Raw genomic sequence first — 27,115 nt, 5'->3', positions numbered from 1 at the left:
GGCTACATTATAACCTTAGCAAAAAGGGTTTATTTCATGCTAAATTTGGTACAATCCAACAAGGAAATAATGAATTAGATAAAGAGAGAAAAACTAATTGAAGGTGAGTTTCAATCCAATCGTCTCTTCTTCATCCAAGATCTCCTCTCCTTTGCAAGCTCTATTGTCTTCTCCAAAATTGTGTTACAGTTGTTCAAGCGTGATTTCATTTTAATTCCAAAACCCCCTTTTATATTTGTCCTAGAATTAGGTTAAAAATAATGGGGCCAGTCGTGACACTGCTCAAGCGGCCTCTAATTCAATGGGCATTTCAGCTTGAGCGCCTGCTCAAGCAGTCTACATATTCCAGCTTGAGCACTAGCTTGAGTAGTTGAACTCTAAATTGCTAGATTCTTCCTTTCTTGATCCAAAAGGGCCCAAATATCAATGGTTTATTCCAAAGTCGACTATAAAGCTCGATCCACTATAAAACACAATATATGTGCATGAAATATACCAAGTTCCATCAAAAACTAAACAAAAACGTAACTTAGAAGTGCATAAATTACATAGACATTTCAGGCTATCAAGAATGAATGAATATAGTTACAGAGATAGCAGCAAATTCAGATTGAAGATCAATATTCTTGCTTTAAGGGGAATTTAAACATTGGGAATTTTCTGGATTTTCTGGATCATAAGAAAGATCGCAGTGGAGAAAAAACCGTGAGGGAAAGCGCCAGTCAGCCCTAATATAGGATGAGGCAGTTGTTATCGAGGGATTTTCTTCATCCCGATTATGAGCAGATCTTGTTCCAGCAGTATTAGAGATGCCATCAAGGTTAGAAATATGTACATAAGTATACTGTAAAATTTATGAGGTTGGCCGAGAGGAATTACCTAAGAGAGACAAAAGGGCAGCAGGTTTTTAGATATCTAGAGGGACTGAAATCAATAATAAAAGAAAACAATATGAGTGCAAGTATTGCGAAATCTATCTAAAGAACGAAATATGACTTTAAGGGTTGAGTTGAAGTTGCAGGAAAAGAATCGATCTGATTATTCTCGCAAGAGTTATAGCAAGAATAATTATAGAAAATCCCATGACAGGAATAATCAATTCAGAATACTCTTGCACGTAATGACCAGTATAAGGAGGAAGAGGAGGTTGAAAAACAAAATGTGACATATGCGAAGAAGGGACAGAAAGCTATAAACCCCAATAGTAAGCCAAACCCAGGAAATTATCTCAAATGCAACATACCTAGTCATAGATCCAGTGACTACCCTCTCATAAAAGCAATCCATGTGGTGGAGCGAGAAGACAAGGATAATCAAATTTATTTCAGATGGGATGATGACGTGTAATATCCTGACCCGAGTATACACTGTTTATAGTATTTTTGACACGTTAATCGAGGTGGAGTGAATTGGGATTTGGGGAGAATAATTTTCTTTTGGGTTCTTTAAGTAAAGAAACAACAAAAATTTTGAGGGAATAGTCAATAGTATGTGATATAATAATTTCCAATATTCATACCTGTAGAAGACCAGAAGGAATCAAGGAAAGGGAGAATAGCCAATAGGGTGCATTTGGTAGAGCGATCAGATTGATTTTCAATATTAGCAGAAAAATTGTTAAAAAAAAAAAGATGAGTTTAAAGGTGTGTAATATGCTGAGATGTTTGACGAATTATAAGCTGACGCTAGTGAAAAGTTGTTGAATTAAAGTATGATCTTAAACTTTATAATATTAGATTTTATAATTTTTGTTATTATAATATGATTTTTAATCTTAAATTTAATTTAATATATATAATTTATTTTTAATCTTTCTGACTTGAGCAATTGAAAAATGATCAAAAGCTATTTGACGAACGGGTTATACATCAGTTTAGTGCTATAACCATGTGATGTAATAATTCTCACAAGTGCACAAGAGTCTATGCATAGCACAGTGTATATAAGTACGAGGTCGATTCTACAGAGACAAGTTAATTTACTTGTTGTACCTAACTTAATGAATGAATTGAATGAAAATAAGAGAATGGGAAAATAATTTATGTAAGTAACCTAAACTAACAAAGAAACAAAATTCAGAATTTTCTCACTAAGATGAGAGAAGCCTAGGGTAATGATTTCATCTAGCAATAATATCTCAAACATTCAATTAATTAACACACAATTATGGTTCTAATTCAATGGTTGATTCTTTTTTAAATATGTTGGTTGGTTCGTTCGCGGTGCCAACAAATATCATTAAACAATAGACTAATCGTGTTCATTCGCAGTCGTTAATCCAAAGTCAATGGCTCATTATAATTTAAAGAACTATAACAACCAATCAATCCCCTAAATCTTGTTCATGCCAATCGACAATTGATATCTTTAATTCCGATTCCCCTAAGACACGTGAATTTTGTTCGTTCCTCAATCACAGCTAGATGAGCCTAATTGAGCATTCAATTGGTGATCAGACAATAAAAAAAAACAATAGACTATAAGCATGGTAATTAAAGACAAGAATCATTGAACCAAAATCATGCATTCATCAAATCAAATAGCTTGTAATATTCATGTTAGGCTACATTACACCCTAGCAATAAGAAAAACTAAAAAGAAGAACAAAAATAAAAATAAAAAGTTAGAGAGAATATTAAAGAGACTGTATCAAATCATGAAGACTAGCCCATCAACAATTCAATTAACATCATGCCCAACCAATAAATCCAAAGAATAGGCCCAGTTTTGTTTAAATTTAACTTGTCTCACAACGGTTAGTTGTGTGTATGTCTGCATATACTAAACTATGTCAGACTGGTCTCTGTTCATGACCGTTGCTTTACTTAGACCTTCTTCTATATAGGTTGTACACTTTACTCATTCAACTTAACGAAAATTCTTTCCATCAAGTCTCTTTATGGTATCGAAGCTTTAGAGAACTCCATCGAGTCTCTTCTCTAGTCACTTATGGCTACCGTCGGCACTACTTCTTCCTCTACTACTCTAACACTTTCTAGTTCGGGTACCACAACCCAAACCGTTACAGTACATGCCATTTCTCCCATAGCCTTGAAACTATTACCCACTAATTTCAGCTCTTGAAGACTTCATTTTGTCTCCTTACTCAGTGCTTATGACCTTCTAGGTACATTGATGGTACCTTTCCTTGCCCTGTTTTTGTTGCAGCAGCTTCCAGTTCTGATAAGGACTTTACCACTGATAAAGACGCTGCACTTGCTACTCTCCTTTCGCAACGACAGGACAAGTTTATTCTGCATGTTATAGTTGCCAGTATTGACGGCACCGTTTCACCGCTTGTTGGTAATGTTATCACTAGCGCAACTGCGTGGACTCAAGTTCACAACTTATATGCTAGAAGCTCCCGGTCACGTGTGCTTCAACTCAAATCTCAACTGTCTCGTTGTCAAAAAGGAGAGAAGTCTATAACTGATTATCTTCAGTCAGTTAAATGCATAGTTGACGAATTAGCCTTGGTTGATAGTCCCATCTCCTCAGAAGATCTTACTTTGTATATCCTTGATGGTCTAAGTGAAGCTTATACTGGAATTGTTGGGTCGATTAGGACTCGTGAAAATGCTTTTTCTTTTGAAGAGTTGAAGGATGAATTTTGTCAATCTTTTAAACCCCACCAGCTCTACCGCCTTGGCCACCGCTAATTTCGTTCAAAAGCAACCAGGAAATTTCCCTATTCCACAATCAACTGGTCATAAATCATCTCAAAATTGGCACGGATCTCGTTCTGGAAATTCCTCTTGGCATGGCAGTGGTGGTAGAGGTCGGGGTCGAGGACCTCCTCGTGTTGTTTGCCAATTGTGTGAACATCCTAGCCACCCTGCTCACAGGTGCCGCAAATTCAAAATCTCTGCTAATCCAGCTCCCTCCTATCACTTTGCTCCTAGAGCCAATTATCCGCCTACAATGCACTATGCTTCCTCGACTGGTTCACACTGCCACATTGCTGATCCTACTCACTCTTGGTTGCTGGATTCTGGTGCTAGTCACAATATGACTCATCACCTCAACAATTTATCCATACACTCGACGGCACAGACGAAGTTAACCTTGGTGATGGCTCAGGTTTGGAAATTTCACACATAAGCACCACTTACTTACCCACACACACACGATCACTCAAAGTCACCAACACTCTGTGTTCCTATGCTAAACAAAAATTTGCTCTCTGTTTATGAATTAACTAAACATAATAACGTATCTGTTGAATTTTTCTCCTCTCATTGTGTTATTAAAGATCTACTTTCGGGTGATATAATGGCTTAAGGTCGCTGCTTCGATGGTGTCTACCATTTTGATCCTCCCCAAATTCAATGTCTTGCTGCAACTACATCTCTCTCAGGCACTAAGACCACGTTAAATGGATGGCACCATCGTTTGGGCCATCCCTCATTTAAGATGTTTTCTACTGTTATGCATCATGCTTCTCTACCATGTACCCAGAAACTTTCTTGTACTCCTTTGCATTGTGCTTCATGCACCATTAATAAAATGCACAAACAACCTTTTGGTCCCTCTACTGTCTCTAGTACTTCACCTTTACACATTATTTACAGTGATGTTTGGGGTCCTACTCCTGTTAAATCAATTGATGGATACTCATATTATGTTATTTTTGTAGACCATTGTACAAGATATACATGGTTGTTTTCACTACACTCTAAATCTGAAGTGTTTGCTGTCTTTTTACAATTTAAACGACTGGTGGAAAAACAATTTCAGCTGCCTATTCCCACTCTCTACACCGATTATGGTGGTGAATATCAAAAATTGAAAGCCTACTTAAATCAAGAAGGGATTAGTTGGTTTACTTCTCCTCCTTATACTCCTCAACATATCGCATTGGCTGAACGCAAGCATCATCATCTTACCGAGACGGCTAGAACTCTGCTCCACTCAGCTAATCTCCCTTTTGAGTTCTGGAGTTTTGCTTTCCAAATTGCTACTTACTTAATCAACCGACTTCCTATCAAGCTAAATTCCTCTATCACTCCCTTTGAACGTCTATTTAATCGATCTCCTAACTATATCAAGCTTCGTACCTTTGGCTGCCAGTGTTATCTCTGGCTTAGGCCCTACACCTCTTATAAACTTGAACCAAGATCTACACCTTGTCTTTTTGTTGGTTATTCAACCACTCAAAGCTCTTATAAACGCTTTGACCCTACTACCTATAAATTGTATTTGTCCTGTCATGTCACATTTCATGAACATCACTTTCCTTCTTACACTAATTCTGCCATTGCTCACTCCGCCATTTCTCCTTTACCTACTCCTTTAGTTCGTACCCCTCTTGAGCCACCTGCATCTTTAGTTGTCGTCTCCACTCAATCACCTACTCATCCTAACTCCTTTACTCTCCCACCTACTTCGGCATCTCCTACTTCTGCTAATTCTTCATCTCTTCTCCTATCTACTCCAGTACCTACTGCCCCTATAATTTCCTCTCCTTCCACGGATGTCATTCCACCTGCCAATCCTGTCTCATCTTCCTCTCCTCTTCCTCATTCACCTCCTCCCGCTCGTATTACCCCTCGTTCTATGAACAATATGTTCAAGCCTAAGAAACTCAATCTTACTACTATACATCCTCTCCCTGCCTCTCTTGTACCTCGCTCTGTCAAAAGTGCCCTTGCTAACCCTTTATGGAAAGCTGCCATACAAGATGAGTTTAATGCTCTCATGCATCATCAGACTTGGACATTAGTTCCCCCACACCAGAACAACGCCCTATAGGATCCAAATGGATCTTTCGTCTCAATTATAACCCTGATGGGTCAATTGCCCTTACAAGGCACGACTGGTTGCGCAAGGCCACGCTCAACGTCCTGGTCTTGACTATACTCAAACTTTTAGTCCGGTTGTTCGACCCACTACTATTCGCATGGTGCTTACTATTGCAATTTCTAAAAATTGGAACTTTCAGCACTTGGACATTAACAATGCTTTTTTGCATGGTTCCCTTCAAGAGACTATATACATACGGCAACCTCGTGGCTTTGAGGATCCTCATCAACCTCATCACCTGTGTAAATTGCAAAAGATAATTTACGGCCTCAAACAAGCCCTAAGGGCTTGGTATCTTGCCTTCAACAACTGTCTATTACAGCTTGGTTTTATTCGCTCCGTAGTGGATTCATCTTTGTTTGTTCTTCACCAAAATCAACATCTCATGTATATCTTGGTATATGTAGATGTTCTAATCCTTCTCTTCTTCGCAGGATTACTATGGCTCTGTCACTCCCCGTCCCAGGAACGTGAGTTATTGGTAACACATGTGTGCACCCACGTGCCGCCACCTAAATCAAGGACTCAATTCACTTAACTCACAATTAAATGCAACAAATTTAAACAAAAATCTGGCAGCACCTCCCCGTATATCAGAGAATGCCTCCTACACAACATATAGCAATTTAAAACCAAGCAATTCCAATATCACTAAGCTAATCAACCAGGGCCTTAGGCCATAATTATCAACTATAACCATCAATCCATAACAATATCTCCTCATATGTATCTCAATACACATTTAAACAAAAGATCAATTAAGCATCACAACATAAACACCACACAACACCAAACCATCATGAGTCTAGGCCATCCGCGTCACGCTCCTCCCCGCTGATCCGTAGTCAGAGCACTAGCGTTAGTACCTATATCACTTGAGGAGGGGAAAAATAAAACGGTGAGCAGGAGGCTCAATAGGGATATCGCATAGAAGTCTAAAACAAGGAATAAGGCCGGAATGTCATAAGAAATAAAGCTATGTAACAATATGTCATGTCGTCAAACAAATGCAATCCGTACATCCAATTGAGCCATGTCGCTAGAGCCAATTAACTGGAACCACTAGCACATGCTCTCACAAATATTCCATACCATGCCACTAGAGCTAATTAACCGGAACCACTAGTGCATGTTCACACAAGTACCATCAACCGTGTCACTAGAGCCAAATAACCGGAACCACTAGTACACGTTGATGTACGTACCAAAATCCACACCACCACTTCCATCATGCACAAATGCAACATCACACATGAATGTTATGCAACTAAATTTATTTGCGCGCAAATTCATTAAACACACAACATAGCAATTTGAGTTCACAATAACATACAACCCAGGGTTTGTTTCCCCTTGAACAAAAAGGTAGAAACTAATGAATTGAACACAATTTGGGTAGCCAATAGTGTCTTGAGATTAAGGGTTAAGAAAAATCCCTACCTCGTTTTGGCCAAATACCACAATTCCTCTAAGCTCAATCAACCTAAACCATACACACATTTACAATTCAATTTAAATCTCAAAATTGTTACTTTCCAAGCCAACTACTTATATTTATCTCAAAATTTCAAGGTAAATCACTCACCTTGCCCCAAATCTTCAATCCCTAACTCAACCACCTCTCCTCCTATCTCCACACTTCAATCCAAGCTCAAATCTAGCATCAATATACATAGACTTTGATTAAACAACAAGCTTTTACCCCAAAACCTCCACATTCACGAAATCACAGAAAACCCATAACCCTAGTTTCAAAACAAATGGAAATCTTACCTCAATCTTGAAGAAATCTTGAAAACCAAGCTTATACAAGTTCCAAACTCTTGATTCAAGCTTCCTTCTCCTTGATTTCCTTCAAAATCACCTTCTCTCCACACACACACTCTCTCTCTCTCTCGGCTATTTCTGTAAAACCAGTGGAAATAATGAACCCAGAACTGTTAAACATGTTTTAAAACCCAATTTCCCGATAAGTGTCCGGACGGCTCTAAAGGGTGTCCGGACACTTTGTGAAGAAAATGAGTCAGAGTGTAAAACTGCTCGAAATTTGCACGAGGTGTCCGGACGGCTCCCTAAGTGTTTGGACACTTCAACCAATTTTTTTCCCATTTTTGTAGTTTTTTTTGTTGGGTTTTCACAGGCTCTCTTTGAATCTTTTTCATTGAAAGACCTTGGTGATCTCTCTTATTTTCTTGGGGTGGAGGTTCAACCTACATCTTCTAGTCTGTTTTTATCTCAACAAAAGTATGCCCGTGACATCCTTGATTGTGCAGACATGGCTAGTGCTAAGGTAGTTCATACGCCCCTACCATCTCATTTTACAACCAGTGCAACAGATGGAGAACCTCTCATTGATCCCACACCTTATCGACAAATCATTGGGGGCCTTCAGTATCTAAGTTTAACAAGGCCGGATCTTAGTTTCTAGTAAATCGTTTTGCTCTGTTCATGTCTCATCCCACTTTTTCTCACTGGACTCTACTAAAGAGAGTGTTTCGGTATCTCAAGGGCACTATTCACATGGGTCTCCATATCAATAGAGATCCTCACTTGTGCCTCAATGAGTATTTCGACTCGGATTGGGCAGGTCATCCTGATGATCGCTCCTCCACTTCTGCCTATTTGGTGTTTCTTGGTTCCACCTTAATTTCGTGGAAATCTCAAAAGCAGAGGGTTGTTGCCATGTCCTCTACAGAGGTGGAATACCATGCCCTTGCCGCTGCTGCCTCTGAAGTTATCTGGCTTCAGAATTTGTTACGTGAACTGTGCTATCGCCTTCCTCACACTCCCTCAATTTACTGTGACAATCTAGGTGCGACTCGCTTAAGTCTTAATCCAGTCAAGCACTCCCGTATGAAACATATTGCCATTGATCTTCACTTTGTCCGGGCTCTAGTCAACAATGGTTCTGTGCAAGTTAAACACATTTCCACTCTTCTTCAACTTGCAGATCTTCTCACCAAGTCTCTACCTTGTGTTCGTTTTGTTGACCTTCGATCCAAGCTTGGAGTGGCTTCTCTCCACTCCAGCTTGCGGGGGCTTAAAGAGACTGTATCAAATCATGAAGACCAACCCATCAACAATTCAACTAACATCAAGCCCAAACAATAAATCCAAAGAATAGGCCCAGCTTTGTTTAAATTTAACTTGTCTCACAACGGTTAGTTGTGTGTATGTCTGCATATACTAAACTATGTCAGATTGGTCTCTGTTTATGATCGTTGTTTTACTTAGACCTTTTTCTATATAGGTTGTACACTTTACTCATTCAACTTAACAAAAATCCTTTCCATCAAGTCTCTTTAAATATGACTCTCCAACTCGCCCCTTATTGCACTCGTGAACCTACTTTATATAATAACAAAAGCTTCCTTCATAGTGTGATACTAGGACTCATAATACTAATCGAAGGTATCCTTCAATTGTTCTCTTTTAACCTTGTTGTGCAAGTCTCCTTATTTCCCTACAATACTTCCATTTTTTTTGCTTCAATTAATGCACTCTCCACATGCTTCTCTACTTCACGTGCAAGGCATGTCTTAATACTCCAAATCAGCTGGAAATTAAAGTTGCGCATCTTTAGTCTTTTGGTCCTTTCTTTCTTTTGATTGGCTTAAGAAAAGCCATGTATTTATGGGCTTTCTTGGACTCATATACTTGTGGGCTTTGAGTGTCCATGTCTTGATACAAAATAAGACTTTTTCACCACTTTTCTCATAAATATTCTGAAAAATAAAAACAATGAGAAGTTATTTAGAATCCATGGTTAGTTCAACAAAAAAAGACAAAAACAAGTGTAAACTAAGGTATAAAAAATAGATAAAATATCATAGGATCACCATGCCATTGAGATTTGCATCTCTTTTACCTTGGTGGGTTACTCTATCACCTAGATCGCCTTTATATGCTGTTGATCTGCTTAAAATCCTCGATATGCGACCAAATGGCTCAAGAACTTCCCAGTACTTACCCCAAATGCACATTTTGTGGTGTTGAGGCACTACTTACTCTTTCTCAGAATGTCAAACACTTCTTCGAGGCGCATCAAGTGGTCTAACTCTTGCTTGCTTTTCACCACCATATCATCTATATACACATCCATGGTCCTCCCAATTAGCGGTCTGAACAAATTTGTTACAATCCTCTCGTGCATCGCGCCTACATTCTTAAGTCCAAAGGGCATCACCTGATAACAGTATATTCCTTTGGACTTATGAATGAGCTCTTGTCTTGATGTGCAGGATACATAAGGATATGATGATATCCCCAATATGTATCAAAAAACTCATCGTCTTCTGTCCTGACATGACATCCACCAACTGCTCAATCTTTTGTAGAAGGAAACGATACTTTAGACATGCCTTATTCAAATATATAAAGTGAACGCAAACTCTCCATTTCCCATCATTTTTCTGTACCACCATGGTGTTAGAGAGCTATTTAGGATATTATACTTCCCTTATGGCCCCTTCCTCGAGTAGATTATTCACTTCCTATACAATAGCTTCAACATGTTGAAACACAAACCTTTTTTTCTTCTGAGCCACTGGCTTGAATCCGGGTTTCACATTTAGCTAATCAGTGGCAACGTCTCCATCCATTCTAGGCACCTTGTATGGTATCCAAGCAAATGCTTCCACATTTCTTCTCAACATTCTGATTAATGGCTCCAACCAAAAAAAAATCTCTTCGGATCTTATGGTGCCACTTCCACCTTCTTCAAGTCCTCTACGGACTTTGCAACTGACTCTTGTCCAACTTCCTCCAATACAGGCATGTCTTCCTTCATCATCATAACTTTATAAGGAGTCTTCCCTAGCTTCTGAAAGATACCATAATACATTAAATTCGCACAGCTTTCTTAATCCACCATCACTCTCTTCACGTCAGCATTCTCCACGCACAAAGTGATCACAAACGCATCATTCCTGCTGCATCTTCTTAGGAGAACGCTATTGCTATCAAATCATCTCTCGCCCTTCTACGTCGTACCTTAGGTCGTAAGTCCAAACCTAGCACCTCCTACTGATATCCCATCTTTCTATACTATGCCTAAAGCTCCATTTTTTACACCAAAGTACTTATGAAAATTTTCACTTAAGCCAGAGGCTCTAGGTTCTCCTTCATTCGAGCATCCTCATGTTCTCTCTTCTTCTTTTTCTTTGTATTCTCTTTATCTATAAATTCTTCGAGGTGTCCTTGACGAACCAATTCCTTTAAGTACCACATGAGATTCTTATAATCTTCGGTCCTATTACCTTTCTTCTGATGATAAGTGTAAAATTTGTGATGTTCTCGTGTGGATAGATCTCCTACCATCTCCGTTAGTCATTTGAAATACAACTTCTCCTTTATCTGTGGAAGGATTCTGTAGATTGGCTCCTTGAATACTGTTCTAACTACTTTGTAGGCAATTCTTGATGTCTTTGAATTATTCTTCTCCCAATTTTTCCTCTCTGTCTTCTTGTCTCCTCTTTCTGTTTCATCTCTGGGGACACATTATGACGTTTTCCTTGTTTATCCTCCTCTAACTGTACATACTTTTTTATCTTGCCTTATAGATCCACTACTCTTTACCAGAGCCATGGTTATGCTATCACGTACCTTATGGTATCTCTGTAGCTCTATTTGAAAGGTGGCGACTGTTGTCTTCTTATCATAACCTTCAATATTCGTGTACGTATCTGAATAATAAGACACATATGCCCTTAGAGTCTCTCCCTTCCGAAGCAGCAAAGCAAACAGTGTATTAAGAGTCGCCGACTCCCTGTTATTGGTGATAAATCTTGACACAAAGGATTGCTCCAACTCCTTCCTAGACGATATTGAGTTCTTTGGAAACATATGAAACTATTCATCTCCCTTCTTCCTAAGCTGGAGGGGAATATTTTACACATCAACGCGTCTCTGTCTGCCTATAATGCCATCTTGTGGGTATAAGTGGCAATATGAGCCACCATATCAATCTTCCTATCATATACTTTAAATGTTGGGGCGCAAACTTCGCTAGAGGGTCCTCATGTCGGATGGATTTGACGAAAGCTGTGGTAGTCATTCTCCTTAAAGTTTGCTTTGCCTTCTTCTAAGCCCTCCACAATGCCTTGTTGGTCATATTCCTTAAATTCTATTCTATGACCCCTAGTCTCATGTCCTTCCATCCAATGAACTTCTTTGTCATCTCCCCAGGGATGTGGAGTGGCGTCGCACCCTCCTGGTCGTAGGGGAATGCCCCCACCTCTTTGCGATATGGGACTTCTCCTATTATGAGATCTCTCCATGCTTCTACTCTCATGCTCTTTGAGCCGCTCTAGACCCTAATACTCCACTCTTTTCCTCCTGCTATGATTTGTGGGCTAAATGATGCTCATAAGGTGCTTGTCCCTTCTCTTGATTTATTGGAGTTCTTCCGTCATTGCTCTGATCGAGTTCCTCCTGCCCATGTTGGAGCTCCTCTTGTTTGCGGCGCACAACTTCCTCGATTTCTCCTTCTAGAGAAATCATGTCTCCACTCTCTTTTGTTGATTTCTATATTTGTCCCCAACTTCTTTGGGAGGAGGCATATCCTTGGTTAACTCTCTAGAATTCCCGTAATGATGCTGCAACGTAGGGGTTAGTTAGATCAATACTCATTTCCTATAGATGGTGCCAAATTGTCAGTACTATTTTCTGTAGCACCTGACACGTCCACACTTGGTGTCAAGGATTTTTTAGAGAGGGAATAAAAAAGTTCGAAGTAGTGAATTTTTTTGCATACCTCATATTAGGTATGATGCTCCTTTTATAGGTGTTGCGGAGTGTGTTTGTTGAGATTTTTTTATCCCAAATTTGGTTTGATCTAGTCGTTGAAATTTGAATTGCCATATAATGATTTGTCTTAAGCTTCACTTGGTTTGAATTTGAATCATGTTGGATTGAATGGAGGAAGTTTCTCTGTAGGTCTTTATTCTTCCCTTGCCATGTGTTGTGTTGACTAAGCATGAAACTTTTACTCATCCACAGTTTGTGAGTAATTGTGCAGGTTTTGTAAAAGCAATGAAACATAAGAGAACGAAAGCACTACTGGCCAAGTCAAATAAACAGGGCTGGGTTTAGAGGCTTGTTCGAAGCCCAATTTTATCAACCCCACCTCCGTTTTTTTAGAAGAATTAACCCTAGTTCCTTCACCTTTATGTTAAGCTTTGCTTCGTCTTCCATCCTCTTTCTCCTTTGGTCTACGATTCCTTAGCTCCTCTAATGTTCCTTGGAAGCTTCTTCGTTTGCATGAAATGGATCCCTAAAGTCTTGTACTTGAATCATGGGTATAGCCTTATTGTTTGTTGGGCCAAAGGCCTTCATTGTTTAATTTGATCTTTTTATCTTGTCTTGGGTCATCTCATTGTATTTTGGACCAATTCAATATTTCTTTATTTGGTTTAGGGAAAATTTTAGGCCGGTATTTTTAAGGAAACTTTTGGATATCTAGGTCACCCGACGTAGACCGGTGAAATCGGATTCATTCGACGATTGTCCAGTGATGTCTGGTGTTAAATAGTGTCGTCTAGGAGTGTTTGACAATTGTTATATTTTTTTTGTGTTTTTCAATTTTTTCGTTTTATTTCTATCCTCTTGCTTGTACTATATTTTTATGATGGCCCTAATGCCTACAAATCTCAAGTACTTAATTTATAGAGTAAGTTAATATAATCTATGACCTTTTTAAAAAAAAAAAATTATTAGAACATGTAAATTTTTAATGTCCCATTTTTTGAAACCCATGCCCTACAAATAGCAAGCAGTGTGGTTGGTCTTGCGGAACTTGTATCTGTTACTCTGTCCTGATTCAGAATCTATCAATGAAATTATATTTTTCTCTAACCTCGTCTTCTTCTTCTACCTCCCTTCTACCGGTATTTCAACTTTACAAAACTAGCACTTTATAGTGTTGGCGCCAAAAATGAAAAATCCCTCACCTTGGAGTGATTTTACGGTTAGGGTTCTGGTTCTTATCCCATTTAACTGCGCAGTTCTGATTTGGGAATTGCAGCTCCATCTCAATACTCGATATTCTTTTCCTCGAAAATTAGGTTCAGAATCCAAACATGGGCAAAGAGGAAGTTGGGAACGGAAGATACGACATGCTGATCGATGGCTGTCAGCCTGAGGTTCTTATGCAGAGGCTGCCTCATGGATTCACCGCTAATTATCTAAGGGTCTACTACGATAAAAATTTCTACATTTTTCCCTCTTTTTTCCTGCCTCGTTCAGTCTCGGTTCCTTCATTGTTTGTTCAATTTTCACGGGAGGGATTTTTAGTGCTTCATTATTCTATTGCTTCTCTAGTGAATTGAAGTGTTGCGGTGTTTTACTTATTTTTAAGGCCTTGTGCTGAAAGTGCTGAAAGTTCAAATTTATGTATGATGTGATCTACACTGGTTGAACTATGATTCTCTGTTGATGCATGGGCTGTTGGGTGTTCTGGGCCTAACATAAAGTTCAATAAATATGCAGGGAAGATATTTCCTTATGCAGATATATTCAGATGGATGTCCTATGGAAATGGTAATTCATGTTCCTCTGTTGAATCTGTTTGTAATGCGTGCATATACTGATTGAGGTTATTTTCATGTGTAATTATGCCATTTGATTTGATAGATGTTCTATTTTCTTTTGGGTTAGATGGGAAGCATCCTGCTTGTGACAAATCATATTTTGGCTGAAGAGAATTTTCCTTAACGCTTGATAATGACATTTACTTGCGGTTCCAGTCCTTCAACAATGCATTTGAACTAGAAAATGCAAGAAGAGAAAAGTGCCCATTCAAAATAGATATTGGGCCTGTTTACAGTGTTGATGTAAGATTTCTTTTCATTATTACACCATGGGATTTATATATATTTTTAGGTGTTAACTTGTACGCCCTCTGAATCTCAAAGAAGGTTAATGAGTGTCCTATCTATGTATTTCCACTTATTATCCGTCCCAAATTCAAACGTATTATGTTTTATGATATTTTAGACAAAATAATTTACTACATCCCAAATGAAGTTTGGAATTTTTTTGATCTGGTCGATTACAAGCATACCGTCAACTATATTTTATGATTATATTTGAAACGTATTTCTTGTTGCCAACAGTTTGTGTGGAAAAGTCTTTTGGCTCTTTAGGAGCCCTCATTTCTCAAATTTTATCAAAAATGTTCTATGTTGCAACCTGTAAAGAGGCATGCCTATGCACAAAGTGGTGATAATGTTTTCACTCCGGTTGAAAGGGAGCTAGTTTTTGATGTTGTAAGTTATTGGAACTACAACAACCAATTAAGAGAACAGCTTGCATTTAATTTAAAATATTTGTTAGCTGACATATTTCAGTTATGCTTTTCACCCAGGATATAACAGATTATGATGATGTTAGATACTGCTGCTCAGGAGCTGATGTTTACACAAAATGCTGGCCATTAATGACTGTTGCAATTAAAGTTATTAATACTTCCCTTAGAGGTAAGAGTACTAGGATCTAGCCATTAATGCTTCTAATACAAGACCACTAAAGAAGCTTCATACTAGTTACTAGTAGTTTAGTAAAGCCCTCCATCATTGATTTAAGAAAATACCGAATATTAAATGCTGCAATAAAACTAAAGACTCTTTGAATACCATAACTCAATTAAAGCAGGTTGAAACTGATATTTTGTTGATACTTCTTTCAAAATTTGTACTAAATGTGCAATACAAGTATAGAGTGTACTATATAGTATGAGTACCATAAGTTGTTCTCAATGGATCTTTCCCTGGTTTATTGATTAGTGCACGTGCTTCATATGCTAACTGAACATGTATCGATTATGCTGTATGAAGCGGGTTCATTGATCCCAGTACGGCAGTACACTAACACAGAAACATCAGGCATTGATTTCTTTGTTAGGCAGATACAATTAATCTAATATTGATGGTGCAAACAATTGCTGAATCTAGTTAGCTATCTTATATTTCACTCCATTATTTTTTACCCTTATGTCCATGTCTGGCCTAGGTGCTTACAGCATGAGATTATGTGCGTTAAAATCTAGTTTCCTAATTGTTGATTATCATGTGGTTGTGTCTTGATTTGACATCATCTGTTGACTCCAATAATGCAGATGACTTTGGTTTTAATCACATTCTTTGGGCTTATAGTGGCCGCGTGGTGTCCATTGTTGGGTTTGCGATCACAAAGCAAGAAGGTGGAAAACTGTGGTAATATCTTTGGATTCATTACCCGTGGTATGACATAAAGGCATAAAATTTGTTGCCATCATTGTTTACAGGTTGAGGAATGAACAAAGGGCAGCCATTGCAGACTATTTCTGTGTGTATAAGGTGGCACATATAGCTGAAAATTAAAATCTGGGTTGTGACCATTCTTTTTTGCATAATGTCTGATGCAAATTTCTGGCTCTGTATGCTTTTCAGGGTAATGAAAATAGTCAAAAAAAGGTTTCGTTGACTAGTCCTGTTCTTCATCCTTTCCTTGTGTAAGCCTTTATCATAAATAAATGTAGGTCTTCAGATTTTTATTTCCTCCGCTAATGTCTGTATCTACACAGGAGATCTTATATGGAGGTTCTCAGGGACTTCTTTGAGACTAAATTGCTTTCAAGTCAGAAAATATTATCGACGGAGGAAAAATATGAGAAGATCTTACAGTTGATTCCCAATGAATGTATAAAAACTAAAGATCTTTTCACTTTTCCATTACTAGTTAGCCCCATGTCATATCATGCAATAATGAATAAGCACAGTACATATTGTCTCTGCCGCTGTTACTTCTGAGCTTCGCAGAAAATGGCAGGAGAGTAGGCGATCCTCCAGTTCAAAAGAAGACATTAATGTCGTTCGATGGGAGCAAGTTAAGCAAATGCTGCAATCAGGAAGACAAGGTATGAAGCCGAAGCTGTAGCAAATTTCTTTTTCATGGAAGCGAATCACTTTACAATGTAGTGTGGATGCTCCTGTTGAGCACAGTTTGCATTGGCCATATTAAATTGATGTTGATGTGGACTTAGATTTGTGATATTGTAGGCTATCCTTATGGGATTGGGAATGCTTAGGATTTCCTGACCTAAAATTAATACTCTAAATTTCATGCAGTATGTTATGTACCCAGGCCAGATGTGATGTAGTTGTGTCTAGCTATCTATTTATATTTCTATGGAAAAAGTAACAATGCTTTTAATCACGAGCATCAAATTTTATATAGTTGCTGTCATATGTGCTGAAACTCAGGAGTTGATGTGTTATTGTACGTCTCTGGTTTGTGCCATGGATTTTTACGCAGAAATGAGTTTTGATTTGAAATGTATTTCAATTTGTGAGAATTTGAAATGTATTTCAATTTGCCATGGCAGGCCAAGGTGCTCGACCAACGTGGACGTTGGTCTTGAAGGGGTGGGTATTGATAGAGTCCCACATCGGTTAGGAGAGGGGAGGATGTTATATGGGGCCGAAAGGATAGGGATAGGGAAGAGTCCTGAGTCTGAGTACCCTGCCATGGCAGGCCAAGGTGCTCGACCAACGTGGATGTTGGTCTTGAAGGGGTGGGTATTGATAGAGTCCCACATCGATTAGGAGAGGGGAGGAAGTGTTGTATATAGGTGAGAGGTATTCCTTCTCCTTAGTAACCAAGCTTTTCCCATAGAAGGGCTTGGCCACAACCCCCTTGGGCCTTGGACTGCATGGTATGGGCCAGGCCCAATGGCCTGTAGATGGGTTGGGGCTTGGTTATTGAGTGATGGTCTTCTTGTTCTATCACGCCCTGAATGAGCTATCCCCATAGTAGCATCACTTGCATTTACTTTCAGTTTATGACTACTTGCCCATAGTACATTGTTTTGTAGGAATTATTGCTATTGTCGCTAACATCAAGCCATTATCCAAGGGTTTTATTTTTATTTTCAAGTTGTTAATTTTTACTACTCATAGTTAAATACCCTAAGTATTGATTAAGGAACACTTATGCCGCAAAGTTGCTTATCAATCAGTATGGTTAAGGTTTCAGTGAGGAGCAAAAGTGAGTTGAAGTTTAGTTTCGTCTATCAATAGACATATAGTTTTGTTATCAGATTTGTATTGCCCAATTGACTGCTTAATCATGTAATAATCAGTTCAAGGATATGGGAAGGTTCATCTTCATTTTGTACTTTAGCTTGTGCATTCTCCCACCGCTGATTTCTGTAACATATGCTTGCTCAAGTTAGCCATTATACTTTCTCATAGAGTTCATATTCAATCGAGTATTGTTTCAACTTTCAAATATGTTACTTCAATGTCCATTATGTGCCTTGTCAGTTGTTTTCTTTTGGCTACGTATCGCCTTCTGGAAGGTGATCTTAATGCACATTCTATTTGATATATTAGGATATTATGTTGGATTTTCTTATGTTCCTACTGAATTCTGATGTAACTTCTTTAATTATGCAGCTCTTGGAAGAACTTAACAAAGCAGGTACTAGAGGCGATCCCGATAATGGTATGTAAATAGATAGCCAGAAGTTCGATATACTCAAGCAAATTTGTTGGTTGTTAGAAAGTAATCTACCAAAAAATAGTACTCCATTTATGCAAGAGCAGGATATACTGTCAACTTAGTTATTTGGCATGCGTTAACTACACAGCTCACACTCTTATATTGGTTGCAAATAATTCTGGTTGACGGTTTCGTCTACTTGGCACTTTTACTTACATGACCTTTTGAACGCACTCTTCAAAGTACTGACTGCTTATTATTTTGCTTGATGGATGGCAGAACTGGATGGAACATCACATGGAAAATCAATTAGGTTTTTTAGATCATCGTTCTTGCAGCCCTTACTAAGATCTTGCAAGGTATATCCAATTCCTTTTTATTCCAGAAACTTGGCTTCTCACTTCATATATTAAAGTTTTGGCAACTTCTGGCATTTGCCTTGCACTGTTGTGTTTGCAAACAACAAAACCATATGCACTACTTGCGAGCAAAGTTACGATTCCAGAGAAGTATCTCATTTAACTCTGTTTCAATGACTTGCAGGAGGAGCTGGAGAATTCTTACAATTTGAAAATGCAGCACTCAAAGAAATTCACTGAATTGGTAATGTTATATTTCCTTTTTTGTGGAGCTTAATCTGTGGTGATGATTGCTTGTAAGGTTCTATGTTGTAATTATTCGTATTGTTTCAAAAGGTTGATTTCAGAAGCACTCGTGAGTGTAACCTCTTGATCTGGGTTAAAGTACCCCTCACAAAAAAAGTTTTTCCTAATTTCTGTTCTCTCTATATGAATGAAAATGATAAAGATCCTAGAAGTTGGTATCCAGTTATCCCAGTTATTGAGTTGAATGCACAAGATTCAAGTGAATTCATGGGCTCCAAATGTCTCACGGGATGCACATGAGATCTTATGTGTACAACTCAACAGTTCGGATAACTAGAATACCAATTGTGGGGTTCCATTCGTAATTGTATTATGAATTATGCACCATAAAAGTTCACAAAACCATCCTTTAATAAGTTCTTGGCAATCATCTGTTAGGTCCTTAAAGAAGTTTATAGGCACTGAACATGTGAAATTATAAGCAAATACTGAATTTTATTGCTTGGGCTAAAAAGTAGAACAATTAACTGCTTAACATAAAGGTCCCACTGGCTTCCCTCATAACACCCATTTGTGAAGAAAGGAAGCGAAGACATCCTTAATTGCCTTGCATGCAAAAACTCCAAGGCCATACTTAACCACCCTAATTAACTTTAATAAGGATTCTTTAACATGGAATTAACAAGACTGACCTTCCAAACACTATTATTTACACTAAAAACAGAGAGAAAACAGAGACAAAGCCGATGTCTGTCTCAATCTCGGGATCGAAAGACGGCATTTTTGCGAGCGAGCACCCTTCTAATTCGGTCTCCTCTGGCACCATAATTGGGTAATCTGTGGAAACAGAGGGTGGTGAATTCTCACAATTCCAAAACAATTCTTCAGAGATGGTAGGTGAAACCCACTCTCTCCCCCAACTTTCACCAAACCCCAGAGTCGAAACAGAGGACGAAGACGAACTAGAATCAACCTTTCCCACTCTCTCGTTACTTCCAGTGGTGATGACATTGTTATCAGAATTCCTCTTCTTTGCAAGCTTTTTAGCCCTCTCCCTTCTCACCTTCTGGCATATTGTTTGGATCTTGTCATCCACTGTATTCTTCAGGACATTCAATCTAGCACTATCTGTAAACCCCAACAATTTGGGGTCCTTAATGTTTGGAAAATTCAATCTTGCATACTCACCTCGAAGTTTATACGCGGCACGATCGTAAGCATAAGCTGCAGCCTCTGCAGTCTCATAAGTTCCTAGCCAGACTCTCATTCTGTTCTGTGGGAGCCTAATCTCTGCAACCCATTTGCCCCACTGCCTCTGCCTCACTCCCCTGTACAGCTTCCCTTTAGGACGAGCCATGGAACTGGTTGTTGTCCTTGATGGGTAGTTTAGGATTGAATTTGTTGTTGAAGAAGTGGAGGGTAATATTGTGTTTGAGTACTTGTTTTCTTGGCAGAGTTTTGTTAATAGATCTCTCTGGCGGAGATAAACAGAGGAGCCCAAAGGTTCAAAAACAAGGCTAGTAATGGTGGCTGTTGATGGTGGACAATCAGAGAAAATTGAGTCCAAATTGTTGGTTCTTCCTCCTGTTAGTATTAGTTGTGATAGGGAGGACCCAATACTGGCACTGGAGAATGGTAGTATCTCTTGTATTGTTTCCATGGCTTTTTTAAGGAATGTTTTGCAAGAAACAGAGAGAAAATGTGAAGGAGACCGGGCTCTGAAAAAATAAAAATTTCCCCCTCTCCCTTGCAGAAGGATATTGAAATTGAAGGAGTTTGAATTATTAATGACAAAGTGTTGTGTTTTGGTTCCAAGTTACTGTATTTATAGAGGCATAATAGGTTACATTTACAGCTAATACTTTCTTAAATTCCAATATTGCCCATGTAGTGAGTGGTAAATAGGACAACAAGAGAGGGGTTTAATTGGAATTTTCATTGCAGCTCACAAGCTCCTTTTAATAATTATTGCACGCATAAAACAAACACACAAGTCTCAAATAGCATTAGACACGTCTTTCTTTTCCACTAGTCTCGTGGGCTAGAGACTTTCAAAATTTGATCCTTAAAAATTTCTTAAATCTATATGGCTTTAAAATTGTTATTGATTAAAAATACACATGAAGGGCTCACCTCACTTCCACCACTTCACATTAAATGAGGTCTTTTGGCGGTCACTTTGTAAGGATTTCAAGCATTATCCTTTACAATACCATTTCACCTCTCAACCCCCGCTTATAAGGAATGTTTCAAATCCCAATTTATGATTATTTTAACTCCAATCTTATGTTTGATGCGTGATAGTCATTGATTATAAATACATATGTTGAACTCACTTATCATTCCACATAACACTCCACATAAATTGGAGATAAAATAGAAATCATAAATTGGGGGTCTCAAATATTTTTTTTCCCGAACTTATCAACTCGGCTAAACTCGCCAACCCTACTACTCACTTTGCATTACTTGTATGTTTGGTTTATTCTGTGTTTCTTGTTCTTTAATTTTTCAAAAGTTGTTTTTTTCCCAATTTTTACGTTGTTTTTCCGTCATCTTCTGCTTTTCTGTGATTTAAGAAATGTGTTTTTGGGTTTTTTTTTTCAAAAAATAAAAACATAAATACATGAAAAACAAGTATACCAAAAAGATTAATTTCTTGTGGGGGAAGATTTCCACAATCAATGATATGTAGTTGGAGGTCACTGGCAATCGTGCAAAACTCATAAAGGATATCAGAGGTTCCTTTACAAGAGGGGTTCGACTAAAGAGGTTTCGACGATTAAATTAGTCATGTGTTTCTCTCAAGTAATATTATAGTATTTAATGAATGGATTTCTCCTCCATTACCCGAAATAGGGAGTCCCCTTTTATGGTTGAGAGGGTGTGTCTTTGGTTCAATACACAGATCTTGAAATTGATTGGGTTCAGAGGATTTTAAACGTGTTTTAGATGTAATCCCAAAGATTTGTTCTTTTCCCAAGAAAAGTTCAATCTTCAAGTTTTATAGTCATAAAAGGGTGTGTGTCTCCAGCTAATTATTGAGTAATGTTGGGACGTAATTTGCAAGGGATATTTGACCAGGGATTTGGGTTAGCTTTCAAAAAGGTTTGATATTTGTAGACAAAGCTCGTGAATGGCTTTATGTGTGTGCATGTGAACAAACCTAACCACAAGTCCATTTTCAATGGTAATCTCTCCATCTTCATGTTGTTCTCTCTCTAGTCTCTATTACCTAGTCTTCTTATATAGTATTAAATATGTCCTCTTACCCAGCCTTGACCTACAAATGCTATTAAGTAAATAAGTGGTAACTTGAGGGGCTTTTACATAAAAAAAGAAACACACTTTATCAGCAAAAAGTTGTGTTTTGGCTGTTTATGGAAATGGTCTCGTTAGGACGATCCACAGACGCCGACTTTCCAAATGGTCCTGTCTCCTGAGCTCGACACGTCACCGCCATTGTTTCTTCAACTCTTTTTGTTATTGATTCGACGACACGCGTCAGTCTGTTTGCCAACTACCTTGCCAATAAAATAAAACAGGGATTCTCTTCCCTTTGTCATCTCGTGTTACTTTTACGTTTCCCTGCACATATCTTTTCATATACGCAATGTCAACCCCATACGACGTCGCTTTAGTGAGCATTAACGCCTTTTGCACTAAGCATGCCACGTCAAGTTAAAGATTAGGTTATGCATGATGTGAAGATGAGCTCATGATATGCTCCGACAGACGAATATGTAGTTCACTAGTAGAATTGTAAATGTGCAACTTACAAGTCACATATTCAATTTTTGAAACAACATCGTCTCATATTATGTGGTGGTGAGTGTAGGGACAAATTCTATAATCGTTAAATGGTCATTTTTACCTTCGAGGGGCTCGTTTACACCTTTGAATCCTGCAAACGTTACAACAAGAATAATCGTGAAAACACTTAGATTGGACTGGGGGCTGTTGATCGTAGAGGCTCCGACGATCGAGTCAATAATGATCGGAGATGGGAGACCGGCGATGGTCTAAGTGTTTGTCTGAGTATCTTTAGTAAGGGGTTGGAGAGTTTAGGTTTCTAGCTCGCAATGTTCAGATCCCTTTCTCCGAGGTACGAGAATGATATTTATATGAGAGTGAGGATCGGCCTTGGAAGTTGTGTTGCCCACTTGTGTCCTATTGGATGAGACTGCATGGTGTAAGTGTATGAAAGTCAAGTATATCGGTGGTGTCAGGGTTGGCAGACGAAAAGTAAGATAAAGATGTTAGGACATATGAGGTGTCTGCGACATGTGTCGGTCGGGGTATGGATAGTAATGTGAGCAACAATTAATGCATGGATATTGTATGTTAGAAGGTCATGCCTGGGGATATATACCTATCATGACCATGAATGTTGGTGTGAATAGGATTGGATGATGCTCCCTTGGGGAATGATCATACGATGAGTTGGCGCTGGGGTGTGCCAATGCCTTTTACATGGGCCTCAGAGTGGGCTCTAGTGTGGGCTTAAATGTATTGGTTAGGCTAACTTGGATAGTTCAGCTTGGTTTTGTCGTTCTATGACCCTGTGGGGTCACACGAATTTTAATAACTACAGTGAGATTTACATATATTATGTATTTCTTCGACTGTGCCCACTTCTCCCTAAGTGGAATTATTTTATTTATTATATAAATTTAATTTGTACCCTGAACTCCAAAAATGTGTGGAGTTTTCTTGATCGCTTGTTGTAGACTTGTAGTAGTTATGGATTTGACAATTCTTTCTAAGGAATGGATTAATGCCCAAATTAATCGTACTAATTATAATTTACTAATTCTAGCATTTTAAACCTCGTCGTATGATAGTAGTCACTAAAGTTGAGTGCCTAATTAGGGAAATTTTCAAATTAAAAGCAGTACCAACTGATTGGGCTCTTTTTTTTTCCCCATTATTTGTAAGTAAAAATATTTTTTAAATATTTGAAAAATCATCAATAAAAAAGCTTATGATATTTAAGCTTTCAATCTCGATGGTTGAATATGAAAATAAAAGAAGATATGTTACACAAATTGTATCGATGGTTTAAAACATTTCAGATTTATCATATATTTTTCTTGATGTATTCATTTTTTAATCCAATAAAAGAGAATACCATTGAATTCAAAACCTTGATAATTTTAATTTATGATCTTTCTTAAAATTTTAAAATATTTTTCTCTAACAAATTTGGAAAAAAGAGAGGCGAATCAGGGTAGAGATCACGGCTGCAACGAATGAAGCATTGGTTGGTCCACGTGTTTGGTTTCTAGATGAAACACTCATCTGTATCGGTCGACCAACCAGAAGAGATAATAATAGTTGATGGAAACAGAAGCTATATACATATATGGAAACGTTGTCACTTTCAAGCTAACTAGAAAAAAGATGGTCCACTCAGTCTTATCTCACGTTTGATGCTATTTTCTTTGATAAGGACAAGCCTTTAGGCCTAACACATCATTGCCCGACTCCATGCCTTAATAATTAACCTCATTAATTGCGACAAATACTTCACAACTCTTATCTTCACTCTTTTTTAATCCTTGCCCTAAATTTTCAACTTTCACGTTATGCGTTTATTTTTCTCAAATAAATATGCTCTTAGTCTTAGATGTTAATGTAATGAGTCAAACTTGAATCATGCAAATGAAGTGTATTCTTTGCTTAATTGACTGTAAAACCATACAAAATTTGCTTGAACAACCCCGTACCTTATATGATCGCAACCAATATATAACCCTTTGTTGAAACTGCAATCAAGGGCGGACCAAGCCTCTTGAGTAAATAGGGTTAGATTTCGAAAAAAATTATATAATAAAAAATATTCAAAAATATTTAGGGTAGAAAAAGTTTTTGCTTGGTCCGAGTGCAGTGTCATCGGAGTTTTTTTGAATTATTTATTAATTATGTCTTCAAAAGTATTTAGGGTGAAAAAAGTCTTAGTGGGGTCCGAGAGCAGCGTCGTCAAAATCTTTTTAGATTATTTATTAATTATGTCTTCAAAAGTATGGAAAACAATACTAAAATTCAAAATATTATAGATAGAGGTAAGTAATAATTGAAAGCTGACTTACAAATATTGTCGACGATTTTTTATATTTTGAAAGTGGATTATCGGGTCTTTTTATAAGGACTCTATTATGTACTATCAATCTATGATGAATCTTTTTGTTGGAATAAACTCACCTAGTGGTTGTTTTTGTAATTTTGGTTGACCTTTAAATACAATTACAGGACTAAACCCATTTTATTTGGATCTTTTAAATTTTTGCTAGCCCAATTAAACATCAAGAAACATAAAAATTAGGTGGGGTTCAAAGGAGAAATTTTATGGGGTCAAAATTTAATTTTGGCATATATGTATATATGGAAAAAAAGAAGTGGGTCAATTGATCACACAACCTTGTGTGTGGATTTGGCCCTGGCTGCAACATATGGACGAAATAATCTTTAAGCAAGCATTCATAATAGTGTCGCTTACAAAAAAAATGTAAAAGTATTCATAAATAAGTTTGCAATTTTTTTTTTTGTTTACTCCAAATTAAGCTTGTAAATATGCCAACACACAAAAAAGTATTACAAGACAACATACTTAGTGCTGATGTGAATGAGAAAAATAAGCCATGCTTAATCAGCATGTCAAGTGTCATAAGAACAAAGTCAAAAGTCTACGTACTACAACAGCTCCCTGGAAGTCGTGTTAAGAATAAAAGATGGGAGATGATAACTCTTAACTCTCAGATAATATCTCAAACTAACGTCTAAAGACGTTCAAACTCAGGAGATTGGGATCAGGAGAGATTTGATCATACATTGACACTCTAGGACGATAATATCAAATGACTTTATCTTCTCACCTTGTCAACTCCTATATAAAGGAGGTTGAGGGTAAGCCAAGCTATGCTTCGTACTATTATCTTATTCACTTTCACTTTGATTCTCTCTTAGGAGTACTGACTTGAGTATCGGAGTGTCTCCAGGCCACAAAGGGCCGCATTCTCCCTTATTCTTGTAGGATTCTTGGATACTTGCCGCTCAGTCAGCAGTTGACGTGTGGATCATCTGATTCTTTGCATCCACAATTAGCGCCGTCTGTGGGAATCGTTTATCTGTGAGTCTCAAACATCATACCATAAATACCAGAGAAGCTCAAGATTGAACGATATGCCCCCTCCTGAAGTCGGGAAAGGCCAGGGGAGTCAGGTTTAGAGAGAAGAGAATGATCGCCCTCTAGGGGGAGAAAGAGGAGGCAGTACGTCGGAAGCATGAAGAACTCTAGCTAGGACAAGACGAACTCAAGGCTATGATGAACAAGCTCAACTCCTTCAAACGGAAGGGTAAGCAACTTGCTAGTGTCATCGAACTGGTGATCGTTGGAGAGCGGAGGAGAGGAGCTCAAAGCTGCCACAAGAAGCTAAAAACACTAGCAGATGTCGTCGTCAGAAGATGAGCCTCACCCAAAGAAAGAGGCGAGGACATTTCCCCCACCTAGGAGGACATGATGCTGGTCCACATCTCCAAGCCGGGAAAGGCCTCGGTATGTTGGGACTTCGCTATGACATAGATCTTGGAGGATGGAAAGGGCAAGAGGTTTCAGGAAGACTAGTGATACACAGTGGAGTGCATAGAGAAAGACAAAGCATACTCTAAGGAAAATGATTACAACTCCTTTCGTGAAGTCCATATAATTGGATGATCTTCCCTCCAAGTTCTACCCTCCAACGTTCGAGCCCTATGATGGTAAGTAAGACTCGGTTGCCCATATTGCTACATATACTCACAAGATGATATTGTGGGTAGACCGTGACGTGTTGTTGTGCAATATGTTCCCTGCACGCCTAGGATGCATTGTTGTGAAGTGGTTCCACCGACTTTTAGAGAACTCAATGTCATCCTAAAATCAACTTGCTAGTCATTTTGTTTCCACAATTCTAACCATTCTTTTTCCACAAGTCAATTTTCAATAGTAATCTCTCCATCTTCATGTTGTTCTCTCTCTAGTCTCTATTACCAAGTCTTCTTATATATTATGTCCTCTCTTACCTAGCCTTGACATACAAATGCTATTAAGTAATTAAGTGGTAATTGAGGGGGCTTAAAAAAAAACTTTATCAGCAAAAAGTTGTGTTTTGGCAGTATATGAAAACTAGTGGTAAACCCGCACGTTACGTGGATGGTATTTAAGTGAAGTTTTAAAGTAATAGTTGATC

The 27,115-nt window shown here is 38.1% G+C and overlaps 1 protein-coding gene, 1 long non-coding RNA gene and 1 pseudogene across 2 annotated transcripts; 1 reads left to right on the top strand and 2 right to left on the bottom strand.

The window, feature by feature from the left end:
- Nucleotides 1–6,454: 6,454 nt before the first annotated feature.
- LOC119981358 lies at nt 6,455–7,716 on the bottom strand. Its single transcript, XR_005464105.1, has 4 exons — nt 7,576–7,716; nt 7,388–7,459; nt 7,243–7,285; nt 6,455–6,676 (listed from the first exon to the last, which is right to left on the bottom strand). It is a non-coding gene; the product is annotated as an uncharacterized LOC119981358 (long non-coding RNA).
- A 6,019-nt stretch (nt 7,717–13,735) lies between these two features.
- LOC119980714 lies at nt 13,736–19,020 on the top strand (annotated as a pseudogene).
- A 348-nt stretch (nt 19,021–19,368) lies between these two features.
- LOC119981428 (ethylene-responsive transcription factor ERF061-like) lies at nt 19,369–20,658 on the bottom strand. The gene has a single exon (XM_038824529.1). It carries the CDS (start codon nt 20,545–20,547, stop codon nt 19,597–19,599), a length of 951 nt encoding a protein of 316 aa, XP_038680457.1. The 5' UTR covers nt 20,548–20,658; the 3' UTR covers nt 19,369–19,596.
- Between the last annotated feature and the right edge of the window lie 6,457 nt (nt 20,659–27,115).

This window comes from Tripterygium wilfordii, chromosome 16 (assembly GCF_013401445.1).
Source record: "Tripterygium wilfordii isolate XIE 37 chromosome 16, ASM1340144v1, whole genome shotgun sequence".
NCBI lineage: Eukaryota > Viridiplantae > Streptophyta > Magnoliopsida > Celastrales > Celastraceae > Tripterygium > Tripterygium wilfordii.
This window is presented reverse-complemented; position numbering and strand designations above follow the sequence as displayed.

What these genes read in the sequence shown, in the direction of transcription:
- LOC119981428 (XM_038824529.1), bottom strand. Translation starts at nt 20,547, where the DNA reads ATGGAAACAATACAAGAGATACTACCATTCTCCAGTGCCAGTATTGGG.